A 12,533-nucleotide genomic window follows, 5' to 3' on the forward strand; every position below is an offset into this window, starting at 1 on the left:
CGCGCCACATGCAGATATTTCGCCATGTGTCTACCCCGGAGAGGACATGCTGATTCCAGCACTATCTTTTCCAGTGAACGATTTTCAGCTAATTCTATAAAAGACAGTTGACAAGAACTCATTATGGGAGGGGTTTTGATGTAGTCGGGGAATAAAGGTCAATTAGTATATATTCATTCAAAAAGAATGCCAGCGAAAGAGCTATTGCAGTTGCCTTTATGTATATACACACACAAGCAAGGAAGATTAATTCTAGGATCAACATGTTCAGACTCTATTTCCGACTGTGCCTGTAAAAGGAACCATGAAGCACGTATTGATTAGACGGGTGCATTAATATTCTGATAGACCATAATCTACTTTTTATTGATCAAACCATTCTTTTATAAACTGTCCGAGCTCTCTGCATCTCATATATGAGAAATTAAATTAGCTTTTTGCGCCTACGGAGTCTTTTCCTCCCCCCTCCCAACCGCCACTGGCCGTGCTATTAAAAATCCGCAGAAAATCGGCCTCTCTATCAGTTGCAGAAATAACACAATTGCCCTGAAAGAGCTTATGCTTTCTGCAAAACCAATGTATATCTCGGAGAAAACGATGCTACTTAATTGTATTTATTTATTTCCATCTTCTATTATATTAATTGTTGGGTTCTAAAAGCTCCCAGAAAGGAGCCCAATATCTCCCCTTGCTCACATTTAACCCTCACGATATCTGACTCCCGGAGACAGCCATCATATTCTGGACACGCTAGTGTCTCCTCTGCTAACATCCGAATAGGCGTGAAGCATTTTACACTGCAACAGTGCAAGTCCCAACACCCAGCACAGTTACGGGTGCTTACTCTAATTCGCATTACATTTGGTGTTATAGCTGTTTATTGATACTTGTTTATACATTTAAAAAAAAAACCTTCATCCTATCAGAAGCTTAAGGGCACAAATCTGGTGCAAAGTGGAGTGCTAGTTGTAAGGTGGCTAATATGTTCGGAATATCCTACCTTCGTTTCTCGGAGAATAACATTTTATTTTGTAGGTTTTCGGTGTCAATGTTAAACCCGCTCCTACATCGCAACTCATTAAAGAGTCAACGCGCGATGCAAGATTGTGAAGATGATCCCGAACAAATCAGCTCCCCAGATGAGAAAAATCAGCTGCTTATTAATGCGATCAGCACCCAGAGCCTTTGCCAGTGCTGACAATATCTCTGCTGTATTAGCACAGTTCGCTGCTAATACCAACAGAATCACTTGGCGCAACAGAGACTGTCCGTTAGTGACGCCCCGACAACATGTGGCACGTGTCACAGAAGCAGAGACCCGAACAAACTGGAGGCATTCCTGAAAATGGTTGGGGTGTACCGTGCATTCAAGCAAAATTTATAAAAGGGGATACTTTCGGATAAATGACTGGCATCACGCAAAATGCTGTAATGAAATGTGATGTAGCGCGTTTTAATTGTAGGCAATGCCGAGACTTTGATATTATCGGTAGTAAATAGCGATGTGGGTTGGCGGTGAGGGTTTATTATCGGGAGATGTGACAAGAATATCCGGGCGTCTCCTCCCTGATAAAGTTTAGGATACTAAGTCCTAACTGTTAATAATTTGTTTTGATCATATATTTAGTACTCGCCTGCAAGCGTATAGGATTTTTTTTAAAATCAAAAAATGGGAAAACAAGCAGGATTGCTTTGGAAGAAACAGACACACACAGTCAGTATACCAAGAAGTGCATTTAGAGCAGAGATGAGGGTAAAATCACAGCAGCAAGAATGTGCCTTTGTGTGTATATGTGATATGATCTGATTAGTATGGGCACCTGTGTGAGTGCAGCTCACTAACTCTTTGGGCAAGTGGAGAGACTGGGACGCTATTTGCACAGCCAGGAGAATGAAAGCGACCCGCCCGCTCTGCCGCCGATTGGTGGGAAGAGGCCTGACGCACAGCAGCTCGCCAGCCAATTGGAGCAGGGCTCTGGGTGCCCTGGGTGCCCATTGGTTGGCGCGAAGAGGGCGCAACGCAAAAACAGAGCACTGAGCCCAGAGAGCTGCAATCTGTCAGCAGAGGGAAGAGTACAGGAGCCGGGCACTGCAACGGGGAGGGGGGGGGAGGCAAGAGAAAGCAAACAGTAGCAGGGGGGGTCAAGAACAGAAAGACAGGTTAAAAAAGAAAGAACCCAGTGAGATCCAGATTAGGGAGGAGAACTCCAGAAAAGTGTTTGATGAGAAACTCGAGACTCAATTGCCGTGTTTACACCGAGGATATGAGCGGCCGCTATGTCAAAGGGTTTGATGTGAAGCCAAAACCCCCGGGAATCTCTTTACTCAGGCCACTACCGAATAGCGTGAGATCAAAGGACCATTTCACTCATTAAAGAGAAGTTCAGTTTCGGATGCGCTGAGGCACGTAACTGGCGGACAAATGTGATGGAAAAAATCCAAGCAGGAGAGAGGGCGAACTCAATAATAATTAGGTTTCGCTTGAAAATAAAACGCCAGTGAAGTTGAGAAGGGACGGGAGTTGCTGTGGACTGTGGACATGATCTGCTTACTGCTCTTGGTTTGCTTCTTGCTCGAGCGGGTTGCCTGCCAGATCCGCTATTCGGTGCCCGAGGAGCAGGAACATGGGACGTTCGTGGGGAATATCGCCGAGGATTTGGGGTTGGACGTTACCAAGCTGGCGGCCCGCCGCTTCCAAACGGTGGCGAGCTCCAGGTCCCCGCACCTGGAGGTGAACCTGGAGAACGGGGTGCTCTTCGTCAACGAGAAGATCGACCGGGAGCAGATCTGCAAGCAGAGCCCGAGCTGCCTGCTGCACCTGGAGGTTTTCCTGGAGAACCCGCTGGAACTTTTCCGCATCGAGATCGAGATCGTGGACATTAACGACAACCCGCCGAGCTTCCCGGAGGCGGACCTGACGGTGGAGATCTCGGAGAGCGCCTCAGCCGGCACCCGCCTGCCGCTGGAGAGCGCCTTCGACCCGGACGTGGGCAGCAACTCGCTCCGCACGTACGAGATCACCCCCAATAGCTACTTCGAGCTGGACGTGCAGACCCAGGGAGACGGCAACAAGTTCGCCGAGCTGGTGCTGGAGAAGGCGCTGGACCGGGAGCAGCAGGCGGTGCACCGGTACGTGCTGACGGCAGTGGACGGGGGGTTGCCCCAGCGGACCGGCACCGCTCTGCTCACCGTCAGGGTGCTGGACTCGAACGACAACGTGCCCGTCTTCGAGCAGCCCGTCTACACGGTGAGCCTGCCCGAGAACTCGCCGGTGGGTACCCTGCTCACCCAGCTGAACGCCACCGACCGGGACGAGGGCAGGAACGGCGAGGTGGTCTACTCGTTCAGCAACCACGTGTCGCCCCGGGTCAAGGAGCTGTTCAGCATCGAGCCCCGGAGCGGCTGGATCGAGGTGAGCGGCGACATCGATTACGAGGAGAGCAGCCTGCACCAGATCTACGTGCAGGCGAAAGACCTGGGGCCCAACGCGGTGCCGGCTCACTGCAAAGTGCTGGTCAAAGTTACCGACGTGAACGACAACGCCCCGGAGATCAGCTTCAGCACCGTGTCCGACTCGGTGAACGAGAGCGCAGCCCCGGGCACCGTGGTGGCTCTGCTCAGTGTCACCGACCGTGACTCCGGGGAGAACGGGCAGCTCCAGTGTGAGATCCTGGGGCAGGTCCCCTTCCAGCTCAAGTCGTCCTTCAAGAATTACTACACCATCGTGACGGCCGGGCCCCTGGACCGGGAGCTCACCGACTCCTACACCGTCACCATCATGGCCAAAGACAGGGGCTCCCCCCCTCTGGCCTCCAGTAAATCCATCAAGGTGCAAGTGGCTGATGAGAACGACAATGCGCCCCACTTCTCGCAGCCATCCTACGACGTGTATGTCACCGAAAATAACGTTCCTGGGGCTTATATCTACGCAGTGACAGCTGTGGACCCCGATGTTGGGCAGAACGCCTACGTCTCTTACTCCATATTGGAGTGCGATATTCAGGGCATGTCGGTCTTCACCTATGTCTCCATCAACTCTGAGAATGGATACCTGTACGCCTTGCGCTCCTTCGATTACGAGCAGCTGAAAGAGTTCCGTTTCACGGTGCAGGCCAGGGACGCAGGGAGCCCTCCCCTGGCCAGCAACACCACCATCAACATCATCATCGTGGACCAGAACGACAACGCGCCCTCCATCGTGTCGCCCGTCTCCAAGAACGGCAGTGCCAAAGAGCTGGCGCCCCGCTCGGCGGAGCCGGGCTACCTGGTGACCAGGCTGGTGGCGGTGGACGCGGATGACGGGGACAACGCTCGCCTCACCTTTTACATCACCAAGGGCAACGAGCTGGGACTCTTCAGGATGGACTGGAGGAGTGGGGAGCTCAAGACGGCCAGGAGGTTGTCCACCAGCAAGAAGGACTCCAGCGCCCCTTACCAGCTCCTGATCGAGGTGAGGGACCATGGGCAACCACCTCTGTCCGCCACCGCCACCATCCTGGTGATGGTCGTGGACAGTGCTGTGGATCGCCAGGGGGAGAGGGGCAACCGAGCCGGCAACCCAAAGGAGAACTCGTTGGATTTGACCCTCATCTTGATCATCGCCCTGGGCTCGGTGTCCTTCGTTTTCCTCCTGGCCATGATCGTTTTGGCTATTCGCTGCCAGAAGGACAAGAAGCTGACCATTTACAGCTGCCTGGCCAGTGAGTGTTGCTCCTGCTGCAGGCAGGCGAGGAACAGGAAGAAGAAGCTCAGCAAATCGGACATCATGCTGGTACAGACCACCAACACCAACCCGGCTCAGGTCTCGGTTGAGGACGGGGGCTTTGGCCACCACAGCCAAAATTATTGTTACCAGGTTTGCCTGACCCCGGAATCGGCCAAAACCGATCTCATGTTCTTGAAACCATGTAGCCCAGCCAGGAGTACGGACGCTGACCACAACCCCTGCGGGGCCATCATAACTGGGTACACGGACCAGCAACCCGACATCATTTCCAATGGGAGTATATTATCAAACGAGGTAAGATACCATAAATGCGCTCAGAAGGATCTATTTTGTTCCATTGCTCACATGTTTTCTCTCAATTTCCCCATCTCAGTTTGTCTTCACACATTCTCTTATACTTTTCGTATGATTCTTTACTGTCTTTACTTTGTCTACCTTACTTATTTAAGTCTGTTAACTCGCGATTCTCTGCTTTCTCTATTGAAAGCCGTTTGTTTTCGGATGCATTTACGTGCGTTGCCTTTAGAACAAGGGCGGCTATCATAATCTAGAATGTTGTAAATGCAACCAAATCGCACCAAGTGACTGCTTTAATGAATCTATGATTTCCAGCACAGATTGCGTAAAAGAATGAACTCCCGTCTTTGCATGAAAAAAAGTTTAACACTTTTATCAAATCGACCAGAAAAAGGTAGTACTTTAGTTATTCCCCATTAACCATTTGAGTACTGACAGCAGTTTACACTCTGCAGCACAGTAATGTCCTTAAGACCGCCAACGATCAGATGAATTGTGTCAAATGAAAGGATAAGGCGCCATGAGAATTCACTAACAATATTCTTAGGAGCAACAAATCTAAATAAAGGCCCCATTATTAGACCTGCAAAAACTACCTTGTGGTTTAAAATGTTATTCAGCCTCTTTCCTTTGCCAGTTGGAGCTTTGAACTATCCTTCAGCGTTGTAATTGTACAGTCATTACCGGGTCCAATGTCATATTAGTAACCGTAATTAAGTTTCCCCATCAGAGTGATACCTTCAACTAAAACTGCGTATGTTAGCCAGATTCTTTCCTTATTTTAGCGATACTAACGATGCAGTCGGTTCACATTATCTATCTGCCAGTTAAGTAACGTTTATTAACTTGATGATTTACTCCTTTTCAGATCAAACACCAGCGGACTGAACTCAGTTTTCTTGTGGACAGACCCCGTCGAGTTAACAGGTAGACAACTCATTGAACTGGAACGCTCGCCAAATTTCACTATTGCCCCATTTGTGTTTAATATCGGGCGCTAATACTGGCGATGCTTTTTGTCTTCCAGTTCTGCTTTCCAGGAAGCGGATATAGTGAGCTCGAAGGACAGTGGCCACGGGGATAGCGAGCAAGGGGACAGTGACCACGATGCCACCAACCGAGCCCACAACTCTGGTAAGTGTGCTTAGTGGGTTTTCCAATGTGTTCCCCACCCTTTATGTGGGGGAGGCGATACATATATTTTGCACACCGTGACAGAAAACATAACAGTTCCCTGTTTTATTGAAATGGAGAGCTGCAGTATGTAATTCACGTTCCTTTGACTGTGTTGTGGTGCCTCGGTAATTTACCAGACTGCTCATATGTATGAATGAGTGGGCATGTCAGCACAGCGTGCAGATGTGTGAGTATTGAATTAAGAATAACGTGCAGTTAGCTGAGCAGCTCGAATTTCACCCATGGTGTGTGTTTCATGCACATTACTGTTGACTCACGGACTTTGAAAGAATTGTGTGATGTGCTGTTGAGCGAGCTGGAGGAAGTGTCGTGTTGTTATTTACTGCTCATCGCATCGCGCCGAATCCTGTTTCTTTGTCATATATACTGAGTACAAGCTGTCCTAGAAGAAACTATTCTCAGTCTAATTTCCCCTCTCCCTTTTGATTTCCTGGGTTGCTTTTATCCAACCCGACCACTACTGTTCATTATGGAAAACACGTTTGGTACCAACGGCCACTCAATGGCCTCTTTATTTTTCCGCCGTTAATGAATACGCGATGTTAAATGAGTCCTCCAGGACTGGCATTCGTCTCCATCATTCCCTGTTTGTTGTTGGACGTGATGGAATTTGGAAAGAAGGGATAGTCGCAGGGTCAGGGAATTCAAAAGTACACAAAGCTTTGCCAGATGTCCCGATCTCGCTCTGACTGGGGGGGGGGGGGTTGTGGAGGTGGGATTAACTGCTCTTGTGTGTTACTGCTTCATAAAGTTCTCAAACCCCTGATTTGCAAATTTCTCAAACTCTGCGGATTGAATTTTAAAGGATTACGGGTCGTTTTTAACAGAAGTGCCTGCATCATCCTGCTCCTCTTTTTCAAAATGGAGGGTTATTAAATACACCCACATCACAGAAGATGGCAGTAATGCAAAACTTATCAGGATCCGCAAGGTCTTTGCATTACATTTCAGACGTGGAAATCATTGGTCAGGATAACAAAAACTCCCAAATATATAGAATATGTTTCAGTCGTTTTGAAATAACGGTAAAACCAGCAACAAATAAGGAAAAGTACAATATCACTGAACTCGGTCACTGAACCACACACCTATGTTTATCATTGATTGAGTAGTCCTGAGAATGGCAACATTTTGAAATGCTGCCAGTGAACCCGTTTGATTAACAAGTAATTCTGGAAATCACATCAACATTCTATAACCAGATTAAGAGACCAGTGCATTGTTTTATTTTACCATGAGACAGTTTCGGATCGTGCATATAAACTCGTAATAATTCCAAGTCTGCTTGTTTTAATGGCTTATCTGTGTAAATGTTTAGAAGCACTATGTTCCATGCAATGTTAAACAACTACAGTAGATTTACAACATCATCCCCTTTAGCTTGAAATGATATAAATGACACCGGGAGTGTTATTGTACCAGCATATCCGGTACTATTTAGCTAGTTTGTCTGCAAAAGTGCAGTATTCTGTTCTGTCAGCTAATGCACAGTATTATGTACCTTTAGATAATCTGTGGCTTGGGCACAAACGTCTCCCTCTAATTTAATGCAATGTGTTTGGAATAATAGTTCCCGTGCGTTTGTCTGATGGGATTAAAAATAGTTCTCCAAAGTATTTTTAACGGCCCTTATCCCTCAATTACATTGATTCCTCCTACTGTTATCTGGCATCGCCTTACAGAAACACGGAAGATGACGACAACCGCTTGAATTATTTTCGGTGCGCCTGTTTGAATTGGTGTTAGTGCCAAACCATTCACCGAAGGGCAACAATTGTTAGCATTTGCATTGCAGCGTGGAAGAGACCTACGGAAAGGAACGCCCAAGCAAAGGTGGAGAAATTAGGAGGGAGAACTAATTGCTTTGTCAGAGAAGTGGGCTTTAAGGGGGGGAGGGGGTGCCTCAGAGGAAGAATAGGAGTTAGAAAGGCAGAGGCGTTTAAAGAGAGAATTCCAGAGAGTGGAACCTAGCCAGCAGAAGGCTTCGGCACCAATGGTGGGCGAAAGAATGGAGGGGAGGAGTAGGTGCATGAGACAAGAGGCCAAAGTAGGTCTTAGTTGTATCATTACTTGCAATTCAGGTAGATCATACAGCATACCAGATGCGAGTTTGCGGGAAAATTCAGAACCAATCTAACCTCCAAACTAAAATTTAACTAGAAGGTAAGAATTTGGGAGGACGTCCCCAAGTTTCCAAAAGGCATGAGTCTGCAGTATAAAATAATTCATTCCTCGCTACTTAGACCCCCGCACATTAGAAAGCCCTCAAGAATGGTTCAGGTAAGGAAGGAAATGCACGTATAACGTCCAATGCTGGGATGTCTCACATTGCGTGGGATACACTCCTGGAACACTTGCCATGTGAAGACATCGTACTGACAATATGTGACAAAATGGAAAATGTCAATTTCGCACCAATAATACCCCTCACCTTGTGGAAAACAAGAAGCTTCCTGATAAGTCAACACAAGCCCTTAACCAGTCAACTCTTTGATATGGCTTTGTATCATGTAGTCGAGATAACATCTCCTATTTGAAAAGGAGGTACTAGAATTGTTCAAGCTGGTTTAGTATGTTCCAGCACGTTTGATTTTTTTGTACCAATGATCCACAGACCTCAACACAGTGCAACGAGAGAGGAGTGAAATTGGAGGAAGTGTTTACCTGTTTGCCGCTGAGTGAAAAGTTACATTTGGGAAATCCCGAGTGAGATTATCCACCCACTCTCAAGAACCCAGTATGTGCTGGATCTTGTGGGATAGAAAGGGGGTGGGGTAAAAATCGGCACGTACCCCTCAAAAGTAATACGATAAAAATATATCAGAATCAACTGGGAAAAAAAGCATTTGCCACATATTCTTGTCAATAAAGAACATATACATACCGATGTTGGACTTCCCAAGACTGAGATTCTTTGTTGAAATTCACGAAGAGACAGTATTGTTTCAATATAGTACCAGTGGAATATTGATGGCATCAAATGACCCATAATTATGTTTCCTGTGTATCTCTTACGTTGGCAAGTCATTAGATAGCTTAAAAGATGTTAACTTTAAGTGGAAGGTAAATTGATACATGTGCTTTGGAATGGCACTTATGATGCTCTCAGTGTCTCAGTGCTGTCTGAGATGTGACATTACCTCCATGAAATATAAGGGAAAATCATGGAGGTGGGGCATCAAGTGTAGTATGAAGTATAATGGAACAGATAGCCTCGGAAGCTCTATATCCCTGGAAGAAGACACGTCTCCAGTCGTAGCTCAACTTTGCTCTTTTTTCACTAATGTATATAGATACCACCAGGTTTCAAAAGTTCATCATTAAAAGCATTGCTGCCTTCTTCCAAAAGCATTGGAATTGAGAAAAGTCAATCCGAACAATAAGAGCCTATATATAGTTTTAAATTGAAGCCAAATACTTGAAGCGATTGTGAACTTTAAATATTGCAAAACACCAGGATGTGAGACTCAAGGGATAAATAAAAAGTGAATCAATCAACTCTGACCTGAAAAAAGGGAGAAAGATGAAGGAACATCAGCGTGAAAGTTCCAAAATTCATTAGGTATGAATAGCAAAAACTGTTTGGCGATGAAACATGGGATATGAATATTAAACCCGGAAGTGTCAAGATGAGACTTGCTGATAATTTAGGGAGATAGTAGAGGATGGTTATTAGATTCTCGCAGTTCTCGAAAACAAGGAACTTGAAATATACAAAACCTACTTTGCAGCAGTGAAACATTTATGGAAATGAGCCGATAGCGGAACGTGCTCCTCATTCAAAAAAAATATATACAGAGGCATTCTCACAAGTCGTATCAACTCAATGCTCAGGACTCCGGAGACCAGGCAAACCCCCAAAGACCTTCGCCCCTCCGCGATTGCGTTTCAGAACAAAAAATGTGTTTATTTATTTTAGCAAACAGAGGGCATTTGTCCGCCTTTCAAATGGCAGAGAACAGGGTCTGGATTGCGTAAAGGCTGAGCCGCAGCAATCGAATAGCAGTCGGGCTTTTGCAGTGTAAACACTAGTCAACTTGGAACAGTTTTAGTAAATGTCATCATGCTTGTGTGATTGCATTTTAAATATCAACCCGAAGTTTAAATGCTTTATACTGTTTGAATAACTCTGAAATAAAATCAGAATCTAGCGGCAAGAAATTCCCCAATCGTAGCCGCGAAGACCCGACACGTCGATAGTCTTTTTTTGTTAAAAAAAAGCGCTGCTGGTGATCCCGCTTCCAGTTCACGTCCGCAGTCTGCAACAGCTCACTGATCAGTAATTTGCTTTCAGACTTCTGCATAGCAATTACTGATGTAGGGCTGTGATCGAAGCCTTGCATTTGCATCGCACGAGCTTTTTTAATTTAACATATATAAAAAGTAATTTTGAAGAGAGATGAATGCATGATAACAACCAGCGCCTGCCTCCCTCGCCTCGTTATTAAACTGTGTTCACCCACACTTGTAGTTCCTTGAGTTAGTTAACTGGCGCAACGCCGATCAGATGAAAGGAATCGTGACGTTGTGGCCTGGTTTAAGACCAGGGTTGCTTTGCAAATGCCAGGATTCTCACGAAGTAACTTCTGAGTGCTTTTATTGCCATTGATCTAGTTCCTTCTTCACTGAGAAACTGCAATAGTGCCAGGCCGTGTTGACAAAATTTATTTCCTAACACTTTAGCTTACTTTTGGGTAAATTAGATTTGAAAGTTTTGCATGCTGATATATATATTTGGTATCTGTTACTTTTCTCCTGATAGCACTCATATTGTTCCTTCCTGCCAAACTGTTGAAGGGCATGGCGGACAATCACGTCAAATTGAAACGACCAAAGTGAATGCTACACGGGGGTTTAGTCCATGCACATGTGTGTGTGTGACATGTAAAAGCTGAAAAGGGGCGCTGTCTCTTTAAACATGTCTGAAGCAACCGTTTGCTACTGTTTAATTTTCGAATGGTTTATAGCTCCAGAGATATTGGCAAGCGTTTGTCTCATTGTTTGCCATCAATGTAGCCCACATCAATCGAGAAGTTCGTTGTCAGTAGAAAACCCACTGGGCTCCAACAGCATGTAAGAAAACACTTTTGTATTTACATAGACAAGCGCTGCCAATAGAACATGCAGTAACAAGCACACGTCAATGGCATCTGCCTCCGTGTCAAACAGAACTGAGGAGTGTTTCTCCATACAAATTAAATCAATTAACCACACCGTTCTTCAGAATGAGAAATACTTCAAATTATCGTGTTTCTGGTACTAATTGTAAATCTAATCATGGTAAAAATAATCATCAGCTTCTTACGTTAAGTTGGATAATTGCCCAGATTTGATATTTTGAAAAGTTGGCTTATTGTAGAGGACATACAATGGACCGAGCGCTTAAAGTGACAAGTAAAACATCCAGTGATGTCAGGTATTTGCCTCACGAACCCAAAAGACGAGTGAACCGTGTATACCCTAATCACTTATGATTTATTTTTCCATAAGTCATCTAGTCCCATTGTGTGTCCCATATGCACCGCATGTTGACTGATTTTATGAGTTTATTTAAGTTTTTCTTAGAGACATAATGGCTTTATTCTATGGGGAATCACCCGTCACAGAGAGCTGCTGCCTGTCCTGTGATACAGAATTGTACTGTAATACATTCATGCAGAATGAACTGACTTTAATGTGCTGGCAGGTGTTGATAGCACAGAATAGCAAATAGCAGTGGGCAAGGTGTTTCATAATAGTAATATTCAAGAAATGGATCTTATGAAAAATATTCAATAATAAATCAGTGCAAGGAGGTTGGTATAAAAAATCCTACTCTATTATTTGACATATCATACACTTCTGGTTTCAGAATTAGATTTCTCCAAATAATTATCAATAGTCATTACAAATGTGTGATATAAAGTTATATAATCTCTAAGAGTTGGCTAGCTATATTTTCTCCCTTAAGAACATGATATTTCATAATTTGAAAAGTTAAAAAAAAATGTAACATATGAAGCCATTGTAATTTCAATTGATTTTAAAAGATCCATGTTTTGTTGCTGGGGTGTAGATTTATATGTCTATTTATTTCTCATTAAAGCACTATACTTTTTTTTTGCTTGAATACACATCCCTTAAATAAAAACAGGCCTCCAATAGTTTTAATAGCCGGGGGAGCTCAGTAACAATGAAACCAGATTTCATATAATAATTTCAATACCAAAGCTACCATTGCCTTTTTATCCCTTAAGGCTTCTTTGCTTTGTTTCTGTCTTTACTCTTTTTGATTATAGTTTTCCTTTTTCTTCTGCTTCATTTTTTTTTCTTC

At 44.9% G+C, this 12,533-nt stretch overlaps 1 protein-coding gene across 5 annotated transcripts in view; it reads left to right on the top strand.

Annotated features, from left to right (window-relative positions):
* The first annotated feature begins 2,111 nt into the window (after positions 1–2,111).
* pcdh10a (protocadherin 10a) overlaps positions 2,112–12,533 on the top strand; it is a 74,179-nt gene continuing 63,757 nt past the window's right edge. For all 5 annotated transcript variants that reach the window (XM_068043857.1, XM_068043876.1, XM_068043867.1 and 2 more), the window contains exons 1-3: positions 2,112–5,020; positions 5,892–5,950; positions 6,051–6,157. In XM_068043857.1, the coding sequence (XP_067899958.1) occupies positions 2,540–5,020; positions 5,892–5,950; positions 6,051–6,157 (2,647 nt within the window). In that variant the 5' untranslated portion in view covers positions 2,112–2,539. The remainder of the gene's footprint in view (positions 5,021–5,891; positions 5,951–6,050; positions 6,158–12,533) is intronic.

Source organism: Heterodontus francisci, chromosome 1 (assembly GCF_036365525.1).
Source record: "Heterodontus francisci isolate sHetFra1 chromosome 1, sHetFra1.hap1, whole genome shotgun sequence".
Lineage (NCBI taxonomy): Eukaryota > Metazoa > Chordata > Chondrichthyes > Heterodontiformes > Heterodontidae > Heterodontus > Heterodontus francisci.